This window comes from Brachyistius frenatus, unplaced genomic scaffold (genome assembly GCF_029030835.1).
Source record: "Brachyistius frenatus isolate BFR_SWC_R1_liver_20210118 unplaced genomic scaffold, ASM2903083v1 Contig_32, whole genome shotgun sequence".
Taxonomy (NCBI): Eukaryota; Metazoa; Chordata; class Actinopteri; family Embiotocidae; genus Brachyistius; species Brachyistius frenatus.
In genome coordinates this window covers 2,550,765-2,569,190 of record NW_027210631.1, presented here as the reverse complement: position 1 = coordinate 2,569,190, position 18,426 = coordinate 2,550,765, and the positions used below count along the sequence as shown (strand labels likewise).

The following is an 18,426-nucleotide window of genomic DNA, read 5'->3' as shown; positions in this document are numbered from 1 at the left end:
AGTTAGGAAGACAGTCCTGTTACGTTATCCATTCAATTCTGTGTCCCAGAAATCACATTTATACACCACTAATGATCCAATTAACCAACAGTATGTTATCTAAACATTATGATGATTTGAAGAATGTTCCCACTGAATATATCTGTAACATCGGCTCATACAGCTCTAGTGTGATGCAGTCTTTTGTGGCTGTTTTACGACACTCAGAGCACGTAGTTGGAAATTTCATGGTCACGGTTAAACCTTCAGTGTGATACTTTTGTCTTCCCTTTCTGCCAGTGAAGGTAACAACAAAAACACTTGCAACACATGCTCATGTGATAAGCACCGCTGTAGCCTTCTCCATCACTACTGTTTTGGCTGTAAAGTGGAGGATAAATTGTGGCTGAACGTTGGATGAATGAAATAAAAAGGCACCAAAACCACCCCATCCACCAAATGACTTATTTCACGATCACAATTTGATCCATTCAGACCGACAACATTAGGAAAATCTAGAAGAGATGCATATTTGAATTTTTGTGATCCCTGTTTAAATTAATTTGGGGATAAACTAAAAGTTAGCTGGATTAACGGGTGGAAATCTCTGGTGCACTAGTTCTCTCCACAGCAAAGACTGTATATGAAAGTGGACATAGCTTCCCAATTTGACAAGTGCCGTCAGATGCAATACCACACAGGGCCACTAGGGGTTGGCTCCAAAAAAGCCTCTGGCTCCACAGACTCCTATTCACTCCTATTCCTCGTCCCCAGCTTGTCCAAATATGATCACTTCTGGTCCAAAATAACAAGATGGCGACGGCTGAAGTGCCGAACTGAAGGCTTTTGAACAATAGTTCATAAATTGACGTCACTGTTGTTTGTCACTTGGTCCGTAAAGCATGCCCAGTATGTATCCTTCTCGCCAGTGTGGTAATGTCTCACCAGATATCCGATTTAAAAACTCTGAATACTGTGAAATGCAGGACCAAATCCAAAATATTTCTCTGTACGTTTCCTGCCCTTTTCAAAGCACTCAATCAGTCTGACACTTCTGCTTGTTTCCTGAAGGCCACGGAGAAATTTCTGTATGAATCACAAAAGGTGGTGAAAGAAATCCGTCCTTTGTTGAGCTGAAAGCTGGAGGACCTTCAAGAAATATTACCTGAAAAAAGGAAACTTTGCTGTCGACAACACGCAGGATTGAACAACCGAGTTGTTGAAACTGCAGCATTGAAAACTGAAGCTGCATTTCTGTGTGTCCACTCGTCTCCTCAGACGCTGATTCCTCCCGTGTCGACGAGAGGATGGTCGGCTGACCTCGGAGCACACTGATTGGCTCGCCGAGCTTCGCTGGTTGCTGTCATGGCCAAAAGTCCGGAGGTGAAGCTGGCCGTCTTCGGCAGAGCGGCAGTGGGCAAGTCAGGTAAGCTGCAGTGTTTGTCTGTTTACGTGGAGGCTCTTACAAAGTTTGGTTTCGATTGTGAATTGACATATTTTGGTGTTAAAAATGATTTAAACCCAACTAACGGAGGATTTGTTGTTGGGTATTTACCGTGTTTCATCTCTTTCGGCCTCCTTTACTGTATGTTTCCACTGTACCATGAGCTGTGCTTTCCAGTGTTTTCCGCCATCATCCCGTCAGCCATCAATTATCTTCATGCTCAGTTCGTTTGCATAGTCGACATGACAGCAGGTGGTTGTTTTTGGTCTGGTTTAAATACCTTCACTCCCACAGATAAGTCCGTCGAGTCATTATCGTTTGGTTTCGGCCTTCCTCCTTTCGGTGCAGCAGCTCGGCCTCAGCTGGCACACTGCACGTTTCCCCACAATAACACAGACCATGTGTTTCCTGTCGGCTGCAAATCAAGACAGATTGCTTCTATGTAGCAATCAGATGTTCGAAAACATGCCTCGGGATCTCTTCCATGTCAGAGGAGGCCCATTAAAATGTCAGAGGAGGTCAACTCGAGTTCTGCACTCAGAAGTATAATGACTGAGGAGTTCACAACCTTCAGCTGAACGCAGCGCGGCTGCAAAACATGACAGCGAAGATGACGTGAAAGTCTGGAATCTTATTCCGTAAATGTGGAGGCTTCAATCAGTAACTTCTCCATGAACTAAGAAGAGTGTTGTTAGAGCTGCCCGTCTCTTCCTCATTTAGTCAAGTTCATCCCCCTAAAACCTGTTAATCACCTCGACGAGCTGCCTGATCCTTCACCTCTGCTGTCATTTATGCTTTCTCTTCCAGTTTTGACTGTGTTTTTCTGCTCTGTGGCGGTCGCCATGGAGATGATTGATCAGGCTTTTGTCCCAGCTTCAGACATAACTGCCGACGCAGCTAGTTTTCTTTAAAAATAGCACCTCAATGATTACTAGTGAACTCAAAAACCTGCAAAACTTGTTCACCTTTTTGGTTTTTCCCGGAAAACGTAGATAGCGAGATGTCTTCTTAGTCTGCAGATATAAAGCCAGGCCTCTGGGAAAAATAGCCCTGTCTTCTTCACATCATCACTTTTTGTTGTCATCCAGCAGTCCAAAGCTTTTGGTGACCTCACAGTTGTCTATTTTCTGCCCCGAGTAATAAAGTGTTTCACTGGTGGTCTGTGGACGTACAGTATGTCCAGTGAAGAAGAACAGCTGTGCAATTCGTGGATCTGGCTTTCACCCTGAGCAAATATTTCCTATTTCAGTAAAACATCTGTGGCATCATGAAAATACCTCTGAAGTCGAAACACTAGAAAAAAACTACAAGTCTGAAGCCATGGTAACACAGCAGGACTTTTAGCTAAATGCTAACATCAGCCTGCTAATATGCTCAAAATGTCATTCCTAACATGCTGGTGTTCACCACGTTGCTCCTTTTTGTTTAGTGTGTTGGTATGATCGCATTTGCTAATTAGCACTAAAAACAAGCCACAGTCGAGGCTGATGGTGTTAGATATTTGGAGATAAATCAAACTTTGACCTGTTGGTGGTGCTAAGTGAACTGTAAGGAGAGAACCAGTGCCAATGTTATCCATCCATCCATCATATCCATCATATCCACTTCATCCTGAACAGGGTCACATGGGTACCGTAGCCTATCCCAGCTGGCTTTGAGCAAAGGTGGGTACACCCTGGACAGGTGACAGTGCAAATAGATTACAGTTCATCCGAAAGAGGTCGTGAATGTCTTTACCAAGTTTTATAGCAATCCATCAAATGGTTATCAAGACATTTCACTCACTGTGAAGCTCATGGTGCATGGTGACTGAGAAAAAGCCAGGACTTCATCCTCTGGGGACCATGCACGTCTGTACAAAACTTTACAGCAGCCCAACCAACAACAATGTTTCAGCCTTGAACAGCAACGACTGACAGTCACGACTGCCGGGAGAAAACAACCACATTTAACGTTTTTGGTTTGCAGAGACTGCCAGACAGACAGTTAGTCGGTGTCTTTGTCTCCCGAGGTGTTGTGTGGGCTGAAGGCACAGGGTGGAAGAGGAACAGTGAAAATTAACTGCCAACCGTCAAGCCAAACAAGTATGTCGATATTCTAGTTTTCAGCCCACTTGTGTTCCAGTTCTGGTGATAAACTCATTACTTGCTCAGTGGAAAACTCTCTTCGATACCAACTTCCGTCCCTCTCACATGGACATGTGGACACTGCAGTCGCCCGACCCTCCTCCGTCACCAGCGGGCCTCTCTTTGCTCTGTTTTTAAGCACACAGCAGGATAGTGGGCATTGTTGCCACATCTGAGGCTACATGTAGCCCTGGTGATCCCTCCAACAATGATCAGCTCGCATCTAAACAAAGCCCTTTAATGGAACCCAACAGATGCTAATGAATACGTTTTCTCCTCAGTCGGAAAACATCTGGATTCAGGCAGTAAATTACACTTCCACTTCATGCACAATATAACAGGGAGGGAAAACAAAGCAATGATGTTATCCAGCTTTTACATGCTGTTGGGAGCGAGCCCTCTTTTGTAGTATATAAATCTTTGTTACCCGTACTGCCTTTTTAGCTGGAACACTGGATAGTTCAACCTCTCATCTACCAACACAGCTGAAGGCTCGCTGGGCAAGACAATTAATTCAGTCCATGTGCTGTAATGCAGGTAAATGCTTGTCAGGAGGGGTTCAGATATTTATATTATTTTGATATTGGATTAAAAGTCGTATATCATATCTAAATCATGCATTTTTTTCTTTTGCTTCCATCTTCACAAACTATAGAGGATTGTGTTTTTTTAAAATTATTATTGTTGTTTAAAATGAAGTTGTTTTGGTTGAACAAAACAAGACAGAAAAAGCCACGGGAAATTGTGAGGGGAATTTTTCACAATTTATTTTTGTTATTTTATAACTTTAAGTATAATGGCTGACATCAATACACCGGCTTGCTCTCAGTGGCAATGATAACATGCTAAAGTTTAGCCTGTATAATAATTGTTATTTGTTCATATTTTTAGTTTAGCATGTTAGCATGCTAACATCTGCCTATTAACTACTACTAAGTACAGCTGAGGCTGATGGAGAGTATCATTAATTAGTTAGGTATTCAAACTAAAATAATTGGTAACTTTTTTTTTTGCACCAGTTTTTCTGTGTCAATTGGTACCAATTCCAACCAATATTGGTTCGGAAAAGTCAAATTCATTGTTGCGCTACAAAGAAAAAGGTTTGAGGATCACCAGAGTTATTAGAATTAATCATCTGGCAAACATGAATGCTGTATAAATAGCTCAGTCTGGACCAGACTGATGGACTGAGGGCCTGAGTGACAGTGCTGTAAATATTGCTGTTAGTTGCAGTCTGAGAACTGCACATTACTGAATGTCCCTTACATGACTATCATCAGCTACAATTTAAAAAAAATAAAAGTTAAACAGCATTTGTGTGTGTGTGTGTGTGTGTGTGTGTGTGTGTGTGTGTGTGTGTGTGTGTGTGTGTGTGTGTGTGTGTGTGTGTGTTTGTTTGTTTGTGTAAAGGAGCAGCTTTGTGCTGTTTTATTGACCGAATCTCATGCGTTCTCAACTTTAATGACAGTCCAGATGCGAAAATCCACGCCGACAAGAAAAACTACAAAACACCAAGCGATGATGCGGCCACATTTTTTCCAGGTTCATTACGAAACAATCAATTTCCCTATCAGCCTTCAACAACCCACAGAAATCAGACCAAGAGTATTAAATGTTCCTTCTAAAAGCCTACATGGTAAGCACTTCAGACTTTTAAGACTTGGACAAAATTCACGTTCCCCATGCACCACTGTTTCCATCTTCAGTTCGGACTGCAGTACTTGCGTGGCGCCAGCGGCTCCTGTTTTAGTTGGACTTGAGACTATTTGTGGTGGTCATTTCTAATGAGCAGCAGTAGACCCGCTGGGTGTCTCAGTGTTGCCGGGGGTTTCTGGGCTCTTTGAGATGGTCTGACCTGGACTCCTGTAGAGTGATATTACACTAATAAAGAGCAGAGCGTATCAACTCGAGTGTGACGAGTTCTGGCGATTCCTAGCCTTTTGGTTTATTGACTCAAAGTAGGGAAACGAGCGAGGAAGATAAATCTATGAAAAATGCTCTACCTCCAACTTAATCCCTGCTGCACAAACACACACAATGAAATACTCCCCTGCAAGCTTTTTCACTAGTTTCGCCTGCGACAATATTGTATGGTTACGTTGTAACCTCGGTTTTCTGAGTGAAGAGTATTTCTCTTCAACTCGTACATATTAAATATTTAACAGACTGGATAGATAGTCTTGAGACGATTAAGAGCTTATGGTTATGTTGTAACCTTGGTTCCCTGAGTAAAGAGAACTATACAGACGATAGAGAACCGTTTTAATCTCATCGAAATTTATGACAATAAACAAGACAGCAGATGATTTTGTGCAGCTCTGCAGAGCCCCTGAATCAATATCTGATCTCTCTGCTGTTTTCACCAGCTTTGAGTGTGTGAAGGTTTACAGGAATGAATCACAGGCTCTCTGCTGTTTACATTGACAGATTATTACAGTCTGCATGTTCATATAAACATCGAGGAAGCCTCACAGATAAGCCAGAGGTACCGCCACTAAAGCTGCCCTTGAAGTGATGAGTGTGGACCGAACATCATTTAGCCCCATCAAACAGAAGTTTTGTTTCAACATAACCAAAGGACTCTGTGTAGAGAGAAAGATAGCGTGAGGAGTAACACACCGACTGACACTTATCACATGCTGTTGTTACCTTTGGCTCAGCTAAGTGTTTTAGCATCTTTAAAGTTTTTATTTTGGTTTTTCTGTCTAGATTCACTCTGAATACAGTCTTTTGCAACCGTCAAAAAAAAGGAAAAGGTAAAAACACACTGTGTGCGGTCTGGTAGAACCAGAGAGGCCGGGACTGTATCATACTTGGGCACATTAAACTGTTAGCTACGTGTTCCGTTCAAAATGATTTCTAATTGTTGTTCGTTGTCCGCTGGTTGCATAAAAACTTTCGTAACAGTTCGTAATACTGCAAATGCAAATTTCATGAAGCAGGTCACAGGCTCCATCATACCTTATTCGGCAAGCGATAGTGACATTTATTTAAAGGAAAATCTTTGAGATTGTTTAATCAAAAATATTTTTTTACTTTTACTTTTGCACTTTTGTCAGTAGTAATTCAGTCAGTAATTACTCATAAAACTTCCCTAAATGTTAGTTACAAGACTTTCATCAATGATATGACTAAAACTTGGCAGCATATTTCCTTTCACATCCAGCGAGCAGCGCGCTTTAGAAGATGGCTGCAAGTTCTTTTGGGAAATTAACTTTATAGAGTGCGAAGTGCCGGATGTAAAAAACCTCGTCCAGTCGCTTCACTCAAACACGCCGCCTTCCCCTCCTTCTCTCGGCCTGTCAGACGGCTAGACAGCAGAACAATAACAGAAGCGAGCCAACATGTGTCTGCCTCAGAAATACTACCGTTTACCACCTCCAACGCCAGGAAGCAAGCGTGTATCCGCCTGATGTAAACAGTCCCTCAGAGGGCAGACAAGAGAGAGAGCCACAGAAACAAACGCACGACAGGACAGACGGCTACTGTGTTGGACTCTATCACAGGTGGAAAAATTAGAGAACATTTAATATCTTAAATTCTTAAAAATGGCAATAATCCGGTAATTAAAAAAAAATATTACATCACGACCATTTTACAATTTTGAAACGGGCGTCATGCTGAAAGATGCCGCAGTATAAATCCCGGCTGCAGGAATCACGCTGCTTCTAAAATCAACTACCTGTGATGTTTACTGGGGGAAATGAAACTCCTGGAGAGTGATAAAATAAGCCTTTGTTGGTTTTGACATCCATCAGCGTGACTGCGTGGAGCTTGTCGCTCTGCACAGTCGAACATACACAGGATGCAGGAGCACGCAGAGAGCTGCTCATCCTGCTGCTCGGGCTTCCCGCCACATCTTCAGCCTCTGACAGCAGAGAGAGCCAAGTCATCTCTGCCCTTCGACCTCCTGATTGCATCCTTCGGTGAGCCGTCGTGAGGCGTGACTCATCGAACGCATTATGCTGCCGCACAAGAGCTGTAATCAGCGCGTTGGAGGTTGACTTCACTCTTTCAGATAAGTGATCTGAAAAGGCTCCCGAGAGGGTTTCAGCGCGAGTGATGTGCTGCACAGAACGTGAGGTGACTTTTATGTTCTTGAGTACTTTAAGTACTTTAAGTCTTTAAGACTTTACAAACTTCCAAGACTTGATATTCTTTTTTAAATGCGCTTATTTGTTCAGTTCATGTTGAGTTTCAAAGCTCGTGGCATCTCGTTACAGCGTCACGGAAAAGTTAAGTAGGCTCTTGTAAATCTGCTCCCACGGCCAAGTGCATACATGAATATGTTGGAGGTAAAAAAAAAAAGGAAGCTGCTGCAGGATGTTTAAAAAGTAATAATAAGAAAATGTATTTTAGAATATATAAAACAATATCCTTTATACATAACATTTCTCAGTTTAATTCCAGCTGTCTTTAATACAGAAAACAGCAGCAGATAAAGGAAAGTTCAGGCGCCTTGATGCTTGGACTGCTTTTATAAAAGCTAAATGATATTCACATTGCATAATTAGAACCTTTTTTTTTTCCCAGTCTGCCATTTGTAAAGCCTCATTTTATTGAGAGCAACATGTTTTGTTTCCAGTTTGTTAGGCTGAGGTCTGTTATTCTTGTTGTTACTATTGTTGCTGTATCGGTCTGTTTGAGGTGCAGCACCCCATTTTGTCCTGTTTTGAGTCATATGTCTTATTGTTAATTACAGCTTTTGCACGTTTTTTTTTTTTTTTTTTTTTTTAAACAGTAAAGTGTCATTTTAATTTTAGATCATGTTTTTTCTCATCTAGTTTTTATTTCTTCACTGATAATTTCCTCTCTAAAGTAGCAGGACCATGTGGACAGGGGACAGACGTAATTAGTCCCTCTGTTGCGACAGCTCTGAGGCTTCACTAAAATGCCGAAGAAACGGGATTCCCTCATTGTGCTCGCTGGTTACTCTCCATCCTCCTCCACGTCCTCCTCTTCTGAACGCACAATCTGCCACCTGCAGCTTCCTTTTATCCTCACAAAGAAACCGAGTGTCTTTACATTCACCTCTTCTGTTTGAGCTCTCTTTAAGGCCATCTGCTTGCTCCAGTGTCTAAATCTCCTCCGTCTTTCTATTCACCTGGTGCTCATTCACGCAAGGCTGAACTAATATTGGATTTTATAGAAAGGATGCATTCGCAAAGTGACGCAGACGACGCTTTGTGTCTTTATTCACTGTGAATAACAGCAAATGAATCAGCGTTCCCTCGACGCACACGGACGCAGTGGACCCATACATGGGGGTGAGTGTGTCACAGGAAGGTGGGCTTCTCGAATGGTTTGTTTCTTCTGGTGAACTATTTTTAGAGCACACCTCTGACTCTCCTCAACCCCCGCATATTGTCCGTTCTCCACTCGTGCTGTCTGACGGCCGCGGCCGTCCTCGGCAGAGTCATTGCTGATTATTTCCTTCCCTGCTTTTAACAACCTTACACCCCGGAGATTAGAAACGCTTTTAAAATTTCATGACGGATCCAGTATTTGCTTCTTTTGCTGCTGCAGGCAAAAAAGTTAATAGGATTACTGTTTAATATTTTGGGCCACTTTCAGCAATATTTGATTTATCCAGCACTGTTCCTTCCCTGCTTTTTTTTTTTTTTTGGTAGATCAGTTTATGAAACACTTTCTCCTGATAATATCCACATTTTAATGTAAAGCTTTACTCTTTACACATTCGTTCATGTCTTTTGGAAGAATTTAGAAGATTAAGAGATGAAAAATTCACAAGTTTTCAAATTTCTCACGAAACCTTCTGGTGTCTGAGAGAAGGCAGATTGTCACAACCGAAGAAAACCAGCATCTATCTCGACCGTCCTTCCATGTCCCTGTTGTGTCTGTGTGAATGATGAAAGCTGAGAGGAGCAAACCTGGTGGTGCATTGTTGTTCCAGCACCACAGAGCCTCTTCAGGGTGGTGCTGGGTACAGATCTTCCTCAAGGCGATACTCCACAAACCTGCTATAACACTTTAATACTGGAAGATCCTGACGTTACTTTGTTAAGTGCCCTGAGATGAAACATGATTTGGGGCTCTTTACCACAGTAAATAAAAGACTGCACAGTCACAGTCTCCTCTTCAGTGATGAGACGAGATGAAACAGAATCCAAACAGGGTTACTGTGGGGAATATGATTAAAGCACAATGTCCCTGCTCACCTGCATGTGCAGAGGTCCTCTGAAGGGGTGAAAGTCTTTGCTTTTCAAGCTGCTGCCATCAAAAGAACTGACTGAGCGCAACATCTTTTTTAAGTTACATGCTAGTTTTTAAATCAGATTTTTACCAGTGGCATTATACCTACATAATTACAATTAATATCAGAGACAAAAGTAATGATGTGAGTCTGTTAAAGCTCCACAGGCCTTTCAGTACCTGCAGTAATTCTTTGTATTAAACCTATACTATCCAGGTTGACTGTATTCCTGCTGAAAATATCTCCTTCCCTTGTTCTCAGCTTCACCTTCATGCCTGTAATCACAGTGAGGATCGCTCTCTAAGGTGTGGTAACCACAGCATCTCAGCCCTCATCTGCCTTTGCCTTGATGAATAGTGCTGTGCTGCTATTGTTAGAGACTAAATTAAAGGGATGAATGTGGCGTTGGGATCCTCACGCCCTTCCTGTTATAACCCCACGACTGCGAGCTTCCCTGTCCTTTTGCGTCTTCTGAGACGTGAAATCAAAGCCTCCCCGGTGTCCCATTTTACAGAGCTGCGGGGCCCTGAGGAGAAAGACTGCCTCCCTCTCTGCCATTGTGTGGCTCATGGAGCTCATCCAAAGCCGACTGAAGGGGAGTTTATCTGACCTTTACCGCCATTCAAAGTGAACTTGATATGTGTTTTGGAGTTCAAACAAAATCCATCTTCATAGTGCGAAGGAAAAGTGCATTCAACCACAGGTTTTGGACAGTTGAAGTATTATATAAGGCAGGCGGGTGGACAAAAAACTTTGAGCAAAGTGGGTTTTAACTGAATCAATTAGCAGGCCTGGGTTGCTCTAATAAAGCATGACGTCACAGCTCTCATTTATTTCTTTTTACCGCGTGTTTTCATAATGGACGAGACTGTTTCACTCGAGCTGTTCACTGATGCAGGCGAGATGGTTTCTTCTCTATAGAGGCTGTAAGGAGTCTCATCATGTTTTCAGCGAATCATTTCCTGTCGTTGCATCCTAATGTTTGTAGACTTCAAGTTAATTTTTGAAACTACTGGGGCAACTACGTTTAGAAAAAAACCTTGACTTGAATGTCCTCGCACTATGGCACCAACACTGGTCGCTGATTGGTCCGCGCTTCAGAACGGCTGCGCAAAGCGTTAAAGCGAACAGGGTTTCCAGACGAGAATCACAGCCAGGAAAACTGAAGCTGGGAGCAACAGTTTGGTGGAGCCAGACTAGTCAATTACAGTATGTTTATTAGATGTTTTTTTAAGAAGAGTTACTTGCTCGAGATGGAAACAAGGTTAATGAGAGCAGCGAGAGCTGTAAAACCAAAACAATGAACTGAAAGATGCTAAAACGCTACATAGAGCTGAGAGCTACTGCAGAGTATGTTGATAAATATCTGTTGCTTCACCTTCTTTAACATTTCACAAAGTCATAGTTAATAAGAAAATACTGATGAAGGTAGCTTTCTCAGCATCATTTATGTTGTTAATCATACATGTGTACATAATCTGAATATTCACAACACAATTCAAACATGGTCTTCCTCTGTCCTTCCATTATTACCGGCGAATCTAATTACATCACTTATGGTTGCAGCAAATCCCTCTGCATTAGAGATTTACAGAGGAAACGATTTAATAGCTCCGGAGAGTAAAACACTGCGACACCTGATGGTTTAATTACACTATGATTTATTACGAGAACCTGGCTCGAGGCAGCAAAACCAATTTAGCTGCCAAAATACCTTCCTGTGACACAGGGAACGTGTTTACTGCACAACAACATTTAACATTCAAATGATCAGTTTGCAAATGTAGCGTGCTGACATCCTACTACAGCTTAAGTGGTAATTAATTTGGTCTATATTGGTATATTTAGTCTAGATTAAGAGGGGTTCATACAAACCCCCTCAGAACTTAAGAGCTGTTTATGTAAAATATGTATTTTTTTTAATATGTTGTTTACAAAATGCAGGCTTAATTATTAATTGTAGCTTTGCTCATGACAAAGTAAACATGGCAGAAAATGGAATCCAGGTTGATTTCTCTCAGAAGAGCAGTTGTGCTGATTATGCCCCACGTCTCATTAAATGAAATGGTCTATAATAACCAGGACTCTGTGAGCCTCTGTCACAAATGAGCTCACAGGCATGGAGAAAACCGTGATGAGTCATGTGATGATAATTAGCCAGCTGTAATCTGATCAGGAGACCAACAGAGAACCAGTCATACTCTTCCTGTATTACTGGTTTCATATTTAGAGATAGATATCGTTCCTCCATGATGCTTATTTCTCATATCTGTAATTTTCTGTGTGCCGCAAAAAGATGCATCAAATTCATCGTTTTCAATTTCCATCTGAGTCATACGGGTATTCAAATGCGAACAGGTGGCAGAAAGACCGATGACTCACAACAGAGGAGAGCAAAGCAAATGTAGCTGAGGCTGATCTGACTGATGGACAAGCATCTTCCTCTTTACTTACTGTGACACCTGTCGAGCTTTTTCAGTCTCACATAGCTCGCATGCACTTAAAATCACAATGTTGCAGATTTATAGCTCTGGTTTACTCATGTTTTGAACATTGGCTTGATTCTCGACAAAAGAAGATAAAAGAAGACGTTAAATTTCTTGATGACAACCATTGATTTTTCTGCCAGCAGATTTTTATCATCTGCAGCTGACGTTTGAGCAACACCGCAATAGCAAGGAAACAGCCAAAGTAAAATCTTACATCGACTGCATTTGGAGTGTTTTCCAGTCTGGGTCGTGTTGTCATTGGCTGCTCTAAATATCCATTTTGTGCAGGTCCAAACATGGTCAGCCTGCCTGGTTTGTTTGTTACTTAACGTTGCCTCAGTTTGGTATAAAGATAGATGGCAAGCTGATTGAGCTCATCAAACACAGCTACTCTAACTGGTCTAAACTACGTATCAGCAAACAGCAAACTGAACACATTAAAACTGTTGGTAACGTCATACAGAGGTGTAGTAGGGAAGAATTTCAGCCCTGGACTTTTTAGCTACAACCGGACCGCCCGCAGCCGCTCTCTTATGCACCCAGTAAAGGACCAGTTACAGATTTAGAGGGCATTTGCAAACACTTCATGGATTTCTTTTGACAGTCCAGCAGCCCACCCCGAATTTGTCCCAGTATGCCAAATGGTCAGAACAGCCCTGATGTTGTACTATCAGCTGTCTTTATAAGAACCCGTTATTAGTCACCTTTATGCAAGTTGAGCGCGAAACGTCTTTCCTTTATTTGCCCAGAGCTTTCAGCAGCAGCTGAAAACGACACCAACGTTGCCTCTTGATCTGATTCCGATTGCCAAAACTTTCAGCCATCGTTGTGTTCACTGTTCAGTTCATCATAACAACAAGTTAGAATACACAACCTCTTCTTCCTCCCATGTTGCACTGAGAACAGACTCGCTATCCCATCTTGTGGTACAAAGTGGTATTACAAGACAAAACGGGCCGAGGCCAGCTGACTCGATCGGATCGGAAACCTGACGATACTACGTCCCGCCCACCGACAGCTTTAACCTGACTGCACCACAGGCCTGTCAATCAAACAGACACGCCCCCAAAAACATGACTTTTTTGGGGCTTATTTCCTAGTTAATGTCGGGATTATTTTCAAATGGACCGCCAGAAAACTAAACTCTGCAGGTAGAGCGAGCATACAAGTCAACCACAGCTAAGCACCGACGTCAGAGTGAAGCACCGACCAGACGGTCCATCCACTGATAAAAAAAAACCAGAGCAAATTTTGAATAGTAATTTTGCTTGAAATATCCATCACTAAAAGCTCTTTGTTACGTTAAGGTTTTTGTTTTTTTGTCATACATCCTATTCACATCTACTGTTAGGCTCAAACTGTGGACTCCTCTGAACCCCGGCTCACACTGGGTGAAATATTTGCTCCAGACAGTGACGCCATCAATCCTGGCAAGTGACATGTTTACTGTTGCCTCGTGTGTTATTGTTACTCTGCTCACTTCAGACTTCCCACATCCGTCCTTAAGGGCTATACAAATATGAATGGAGCCTGATTGGCGAGCTGCAATCTGATCTGGAGAGGGACCGATGCGATGTCTGACTTAACGTCCCTCTACGTTAGGCAGTTGAGATAGATTGGATATTTCCTCCGACACCACGGGGACTCCCAGTAGCCCGTGTAACACGGACATACATACAGTATATTTCCTTATAGTGAGAAAAATAGTTTACAACTATTCAGCAGCGCCAAAGAGGCTCTGCGGTACGGGATGCAGATGAGCCCCAGGGAGAAAGCGGTGGTGAAAGGAAATCTGGGAAAGCTCTGAGACTGGGAATAGTGGCCTGACCTACTGCTCAGGAAGTGGTTTGGGAGGTTTTTGTAATTCATTTGTTTGCTGGCATCTTGCATCAGGGCTGTCACTCTGTGTTTGTGTGAAGGAACAATCCCACACTATAATGCCAGAGGAGAAAGTAGCAACAGACGGGCATTTAAACAAATGTGTTTATATCTGCCATTTCTTTAAATAAATAATGGAAATAGGAACAACGGGCTGCTGTCTTCCTCCCAACAGATTTATCAGAGTATTTTAAAGTGTTTCTATCTGTCACGTTAATAAAAAAAAAAAAAAAACTATATAAATCTACATGGACTCTGGAAGCAGGTTTTCATTTCTTTTCCATGTGAGCTCCCACCCTCCTTCCTCTTGTCTTTGTCCTCTAGTTCACGTTATGCTGATTTTCAAACTCTTCTTTAGTCTCAGTGATTCAGTTCCAGCAGAATCTTTTCAGATGTTCAGCGTTACTCGTTGGACTTCAACAAAACAGGCAAAACCGCACAGCTAAAATGTTCTTTTCATTTTCTGAGTTTCCTTTTTTTTAACCGCTGAGTGGATTTGCACGAAACCATGAATCAATAATTAAAGCACAAAGTACTGCCAGTTATAATCCTGTTGTCAACATCTCTGGTGATGAGGGCTGACGTCGTTGATCAGAGGTGAAGGCCTGTTACAAAAATAGTCAATTCATGGTCATATGAGCTCGTAATGAGTCTTACAATCTGAAACGACTTGACAGAATTGGCACAAAATGATCCGTGTTGTCTAGATTCCTGTTAAATTATTTTTCAGTGTGTTGGTCCTTTACAAGCATTTGGGGCCATGTTGTGCGTAAATTGTAGCTGCTTGTCTGCCAGCAGAGCAGCAGGGCAGCGATCGTCTGCATTTCTTCTGACAGAAAGGCAATAAAACCCCAGAAACGGCTCGTCTGGGTAATGATTCACTGCTCTTCTATTCGCATAAAACACGAGGGGAAAACTTTATATCTGAAAAACTTTTCCTGCCAGCAGAGAAGCAAATTTACAACAACAGCTCTGATGACATCAATCACCAGAACCAAGTACCATAATCAGTACAAATACGACCCAAGACTGAAATCTGTGTACAGTAGAACTGAAAATGCTTCAAGATAATTGAAACTTGATTTCTTTTTAATGAGATTTGCTGTCTCTGATTGATTCGACTGATTTCCTGCATTTCTTACCATTTCTCAGCTCCCATGAAAGTAATAGAAATAGTCCTGACGACACTGAGTCAATAAGGCAATCAATGCATTGGAAAGTTAGAGGGCAGCTGCTATAAATAATTAAGAGAAAATAGTCTGAATTTCTCATTGGCAAACTGTGTAATCCATAAAAAAGTAATAGCTTAATGTTATGCCTTTTCTCATGGATGACTTAACCTCCCAAAATATTCACTATATCGCCTAGAAAATACTTTAAAAAATGCAGCTACTGCTCTTTGGACAATCTTTCATAAATGATGTATCTAGAAACAAAATGTATTTTCAATGCTATTCTGCATTACTGTCCATCCAAATACGATTAGTATTTAAATATTGATCAGAATAATAAAAGTAATTTTTAATTGAATATGTTGAAATTTGTCATTCACATGTAGTCAAAAGCTGAGATGGCGCCGTTAGCTTTAACAGCAGTTTAACTCGGTTTATAATTTACATTATGACTGGATTTAACTACACCTGCATTAAAGTATGTGAAATAATGATCTAAATTCGAATTAGGAAAGTCATTTTTCCAATTCAAATTCAGTTAATTTATTGGTTTGTGATATCTAAGGCTAGCTATCCTATCAACTACGTTTCTTTTGATATAGCTCTAATGCATTAGCCGTCTAAGTGACTGCTTTTCTGTGATAGAGTGCAGTAAAGGTTGGTGCTTGATTGGATCAGCCGTAGGGATGCACGCTCTAAACCTTTCCGTGCTATGATTGATTGTTTTACCGTTAATCAACTGGACACTATCACAAACCCTTCCACAGCATAGCAACCCATCACAAGCAGAGCCTTCCTCCCGCTGATCCAATCTAGCCCCGGCAATGAAGAAGATGTGATTTAACAGATTATTACCTATCACAGGGTGTCCTGCAGCATGGGCAGCAATACAAAGACAGAGAGCAGTAACTACACAGCCAGAGGGAACTCACTGCAGCTTGGTTTTAACATTTCAAAAACTATTATCACAGAAATCACACAATTGCATTACATATTAGTTTTCCCTTTATAATTTCTCTTTTATATTTTCCACTTTAAAATCTTTTCTTGCTTCTGCCGTCTGCTTTTTCAGCAGTTTCAGTCTAACCACGTCTCCTCCAGTCTTATCAGCACAGCTGGCTGTATGACATGACCCGACATGACATGAACACAATAGCTACAGAACCTGGCTGCGGTGACACAGCTCTGGGAGTGGCGGTAAGGAGGTGTTTTTGTGGCCGAAGGGAACCAAAGAGCCGTGGGTGTCCGACTGATGGCCGTGGGGAATCAATAGAGACTGTTCAATGAGTAACACAACCCTGGCTCAGAGCCGGGCCATGTCTGCCACTAATTGCTCCTGCTTTGTTTGCAATTAGTCCAACATTCTGTCGCTAATGTGATCAGGTCACTTCGGATAAAAGTAGCTTTTTGGCAAACACCTCCCGTGGATAATATGTTTGACATCAATTTTACAACTCTGCCACCCGTTCACTCACAGCGGCTCTGCTCGGCACAGTTTGATGAAATCCGATCACTCCTTCTGCTCAGACTCAAACCGAATTATCAAGTTGTGGAAATCCAGCTTGCAGCCTGAGAGTGAGAGGAAGACAGAAGCAGCTCTCGAAGGCGACGGGGATATTGATTTCTCCAACATGTCAGATATCAGATATTACAAGACAACAGCTGGAATTCACATGGCAGGGAATTGTGCTGGAGGAGTGCCACGGACAGGAGCCTCTACTCCAGCATGGCCCCGCCCACTTATTACTCAGCTTCAGTTTTCACTGTGATTATGATCTCGAACCCTTGGGGCCCATCAGCGACCAGTGGGCGTGGCTACGTGTGGGGACGTTGAAGGCTAGCGTTTGTTTCAAAATGTAGTTGCAACAACGGCATCCAACAACATCCAACAAACAGTTAAGCTGCTCCAATCCGAATGAACCCGCTGTCTACGCCCATCAGGATGCTACAACTGGAAACTTGTGTTTTATTTGTGATATAATGCTGACATGGCTCTACTATTCTTTGTCAGTACAGTGAGCTTGTCAAAGTCATTATTGAACTCCTTTGCCAGCATTGTGTTTGTAACATGCAACCTAAACAGTAGACTACGAACAAACAGGCGGCGATATCAGACCACACCGACATCTGGGATCATTGAAGTACTCGAGCAAACGGAGAGACCAGACAGCAACATGAAAGACGACCCTGAAGGGCATTAAAATGAGTATGAAACACATTAATCCTCGTAATGAAAAGATGACTTCAGTCTGTGCTGCCGTGCTCGATCTATTACTCTCAGTGGTTTTGCTGCAGCAGCATTTCATTGGTCGATTAATACTAACAGGTACATATCACTGTACTGATTCAGGGGACTGACGTTAAGACTCCTCTGCTGGTTGTTAACTTTGTGTGTCTGTTGCTGGGTGCTGGCCAGGAGGTGAACAGTGAGTTTATCAGGTTGATGAAAGCCATGAGACTGAAGCAACACTTGCAGCTTTAAAATCTAAAGAGCTGAAAGACAAACAGCTTTTAGCAGAGCCCAAACGATGCTGGATTTATGGGACTAATATTAAGGATATTAATAAGTGAAAAAATTCTGACAATGACTGAAATGTGGTCATCAAACACTTTTGACAAAGATATGTCATGGAGGCAGGATACTCCACAGTTTAATGATAAACTCCAAAATGACATCAGTGCATTGAAACAGTGAACTTCACTGGAAATGTAATAATTGCAACAAAAGATTACAAAAAAAGTTATAAATTACTCCAAGCATCTTTTTGTGCATTATATACGGTAAATGTTTTACATTATGGACAACATATAGGCCGATACCGACATATCTGTGATAAGCCAATATTGTGTGATAAAATCAGCCACCCAATAAATGGTTGATGTCCTGGTCTGTAGAGATGAGGGGGAACCAGTCAGGTGGGTTGTTGCTGTGAGTGCCATCTTTTACACAAAGTCATTTGGAGTTAATAGTTAAAAGATAAAAAAAAAAATAATGGTTGGTGCAGATCTTATGATTAGTTTTGAGAAAATTGTAAACTATTACAAAACGTATTGGAAAAAGACAGACAGCCAGACCCCATCATTACCGGTCTATTCCCAACCACTGCTCAGGTGACACGTCTGT

At 41.9% G+C, this 18,426-nt stretch overlaps 1 protein-coding gene across 3 annotated transcripts in view; it reads left to right on the top strand.

Annotated features, from left to right (window-relative positions):
- Positions 1 to 18,426, top strand: part of rerg (RAS-like, estrogen-regulated, growth inhibitor) — a 42,279-nt gene that overhangs the window by 7,789 nt on the left and 16,064 nt on the right. For all 3 annotated transcript variants that reach the window (XM_069700109.1, XM_069700108.1, XM_069700107.1), the window contains one exon: positions 1,258 to 1,405. In XM_069700109.1, the coding sequence (XP_069556210.1) occupies positions 1,345 to 1,405 (61 nt within the window). In that variant the 5' untranslated portion in view covers positions 1,258 to 1,344. The remainder of the gene's footprint in view (positions 1 to 1,257; positions 1,406 to 18,426) is intronic.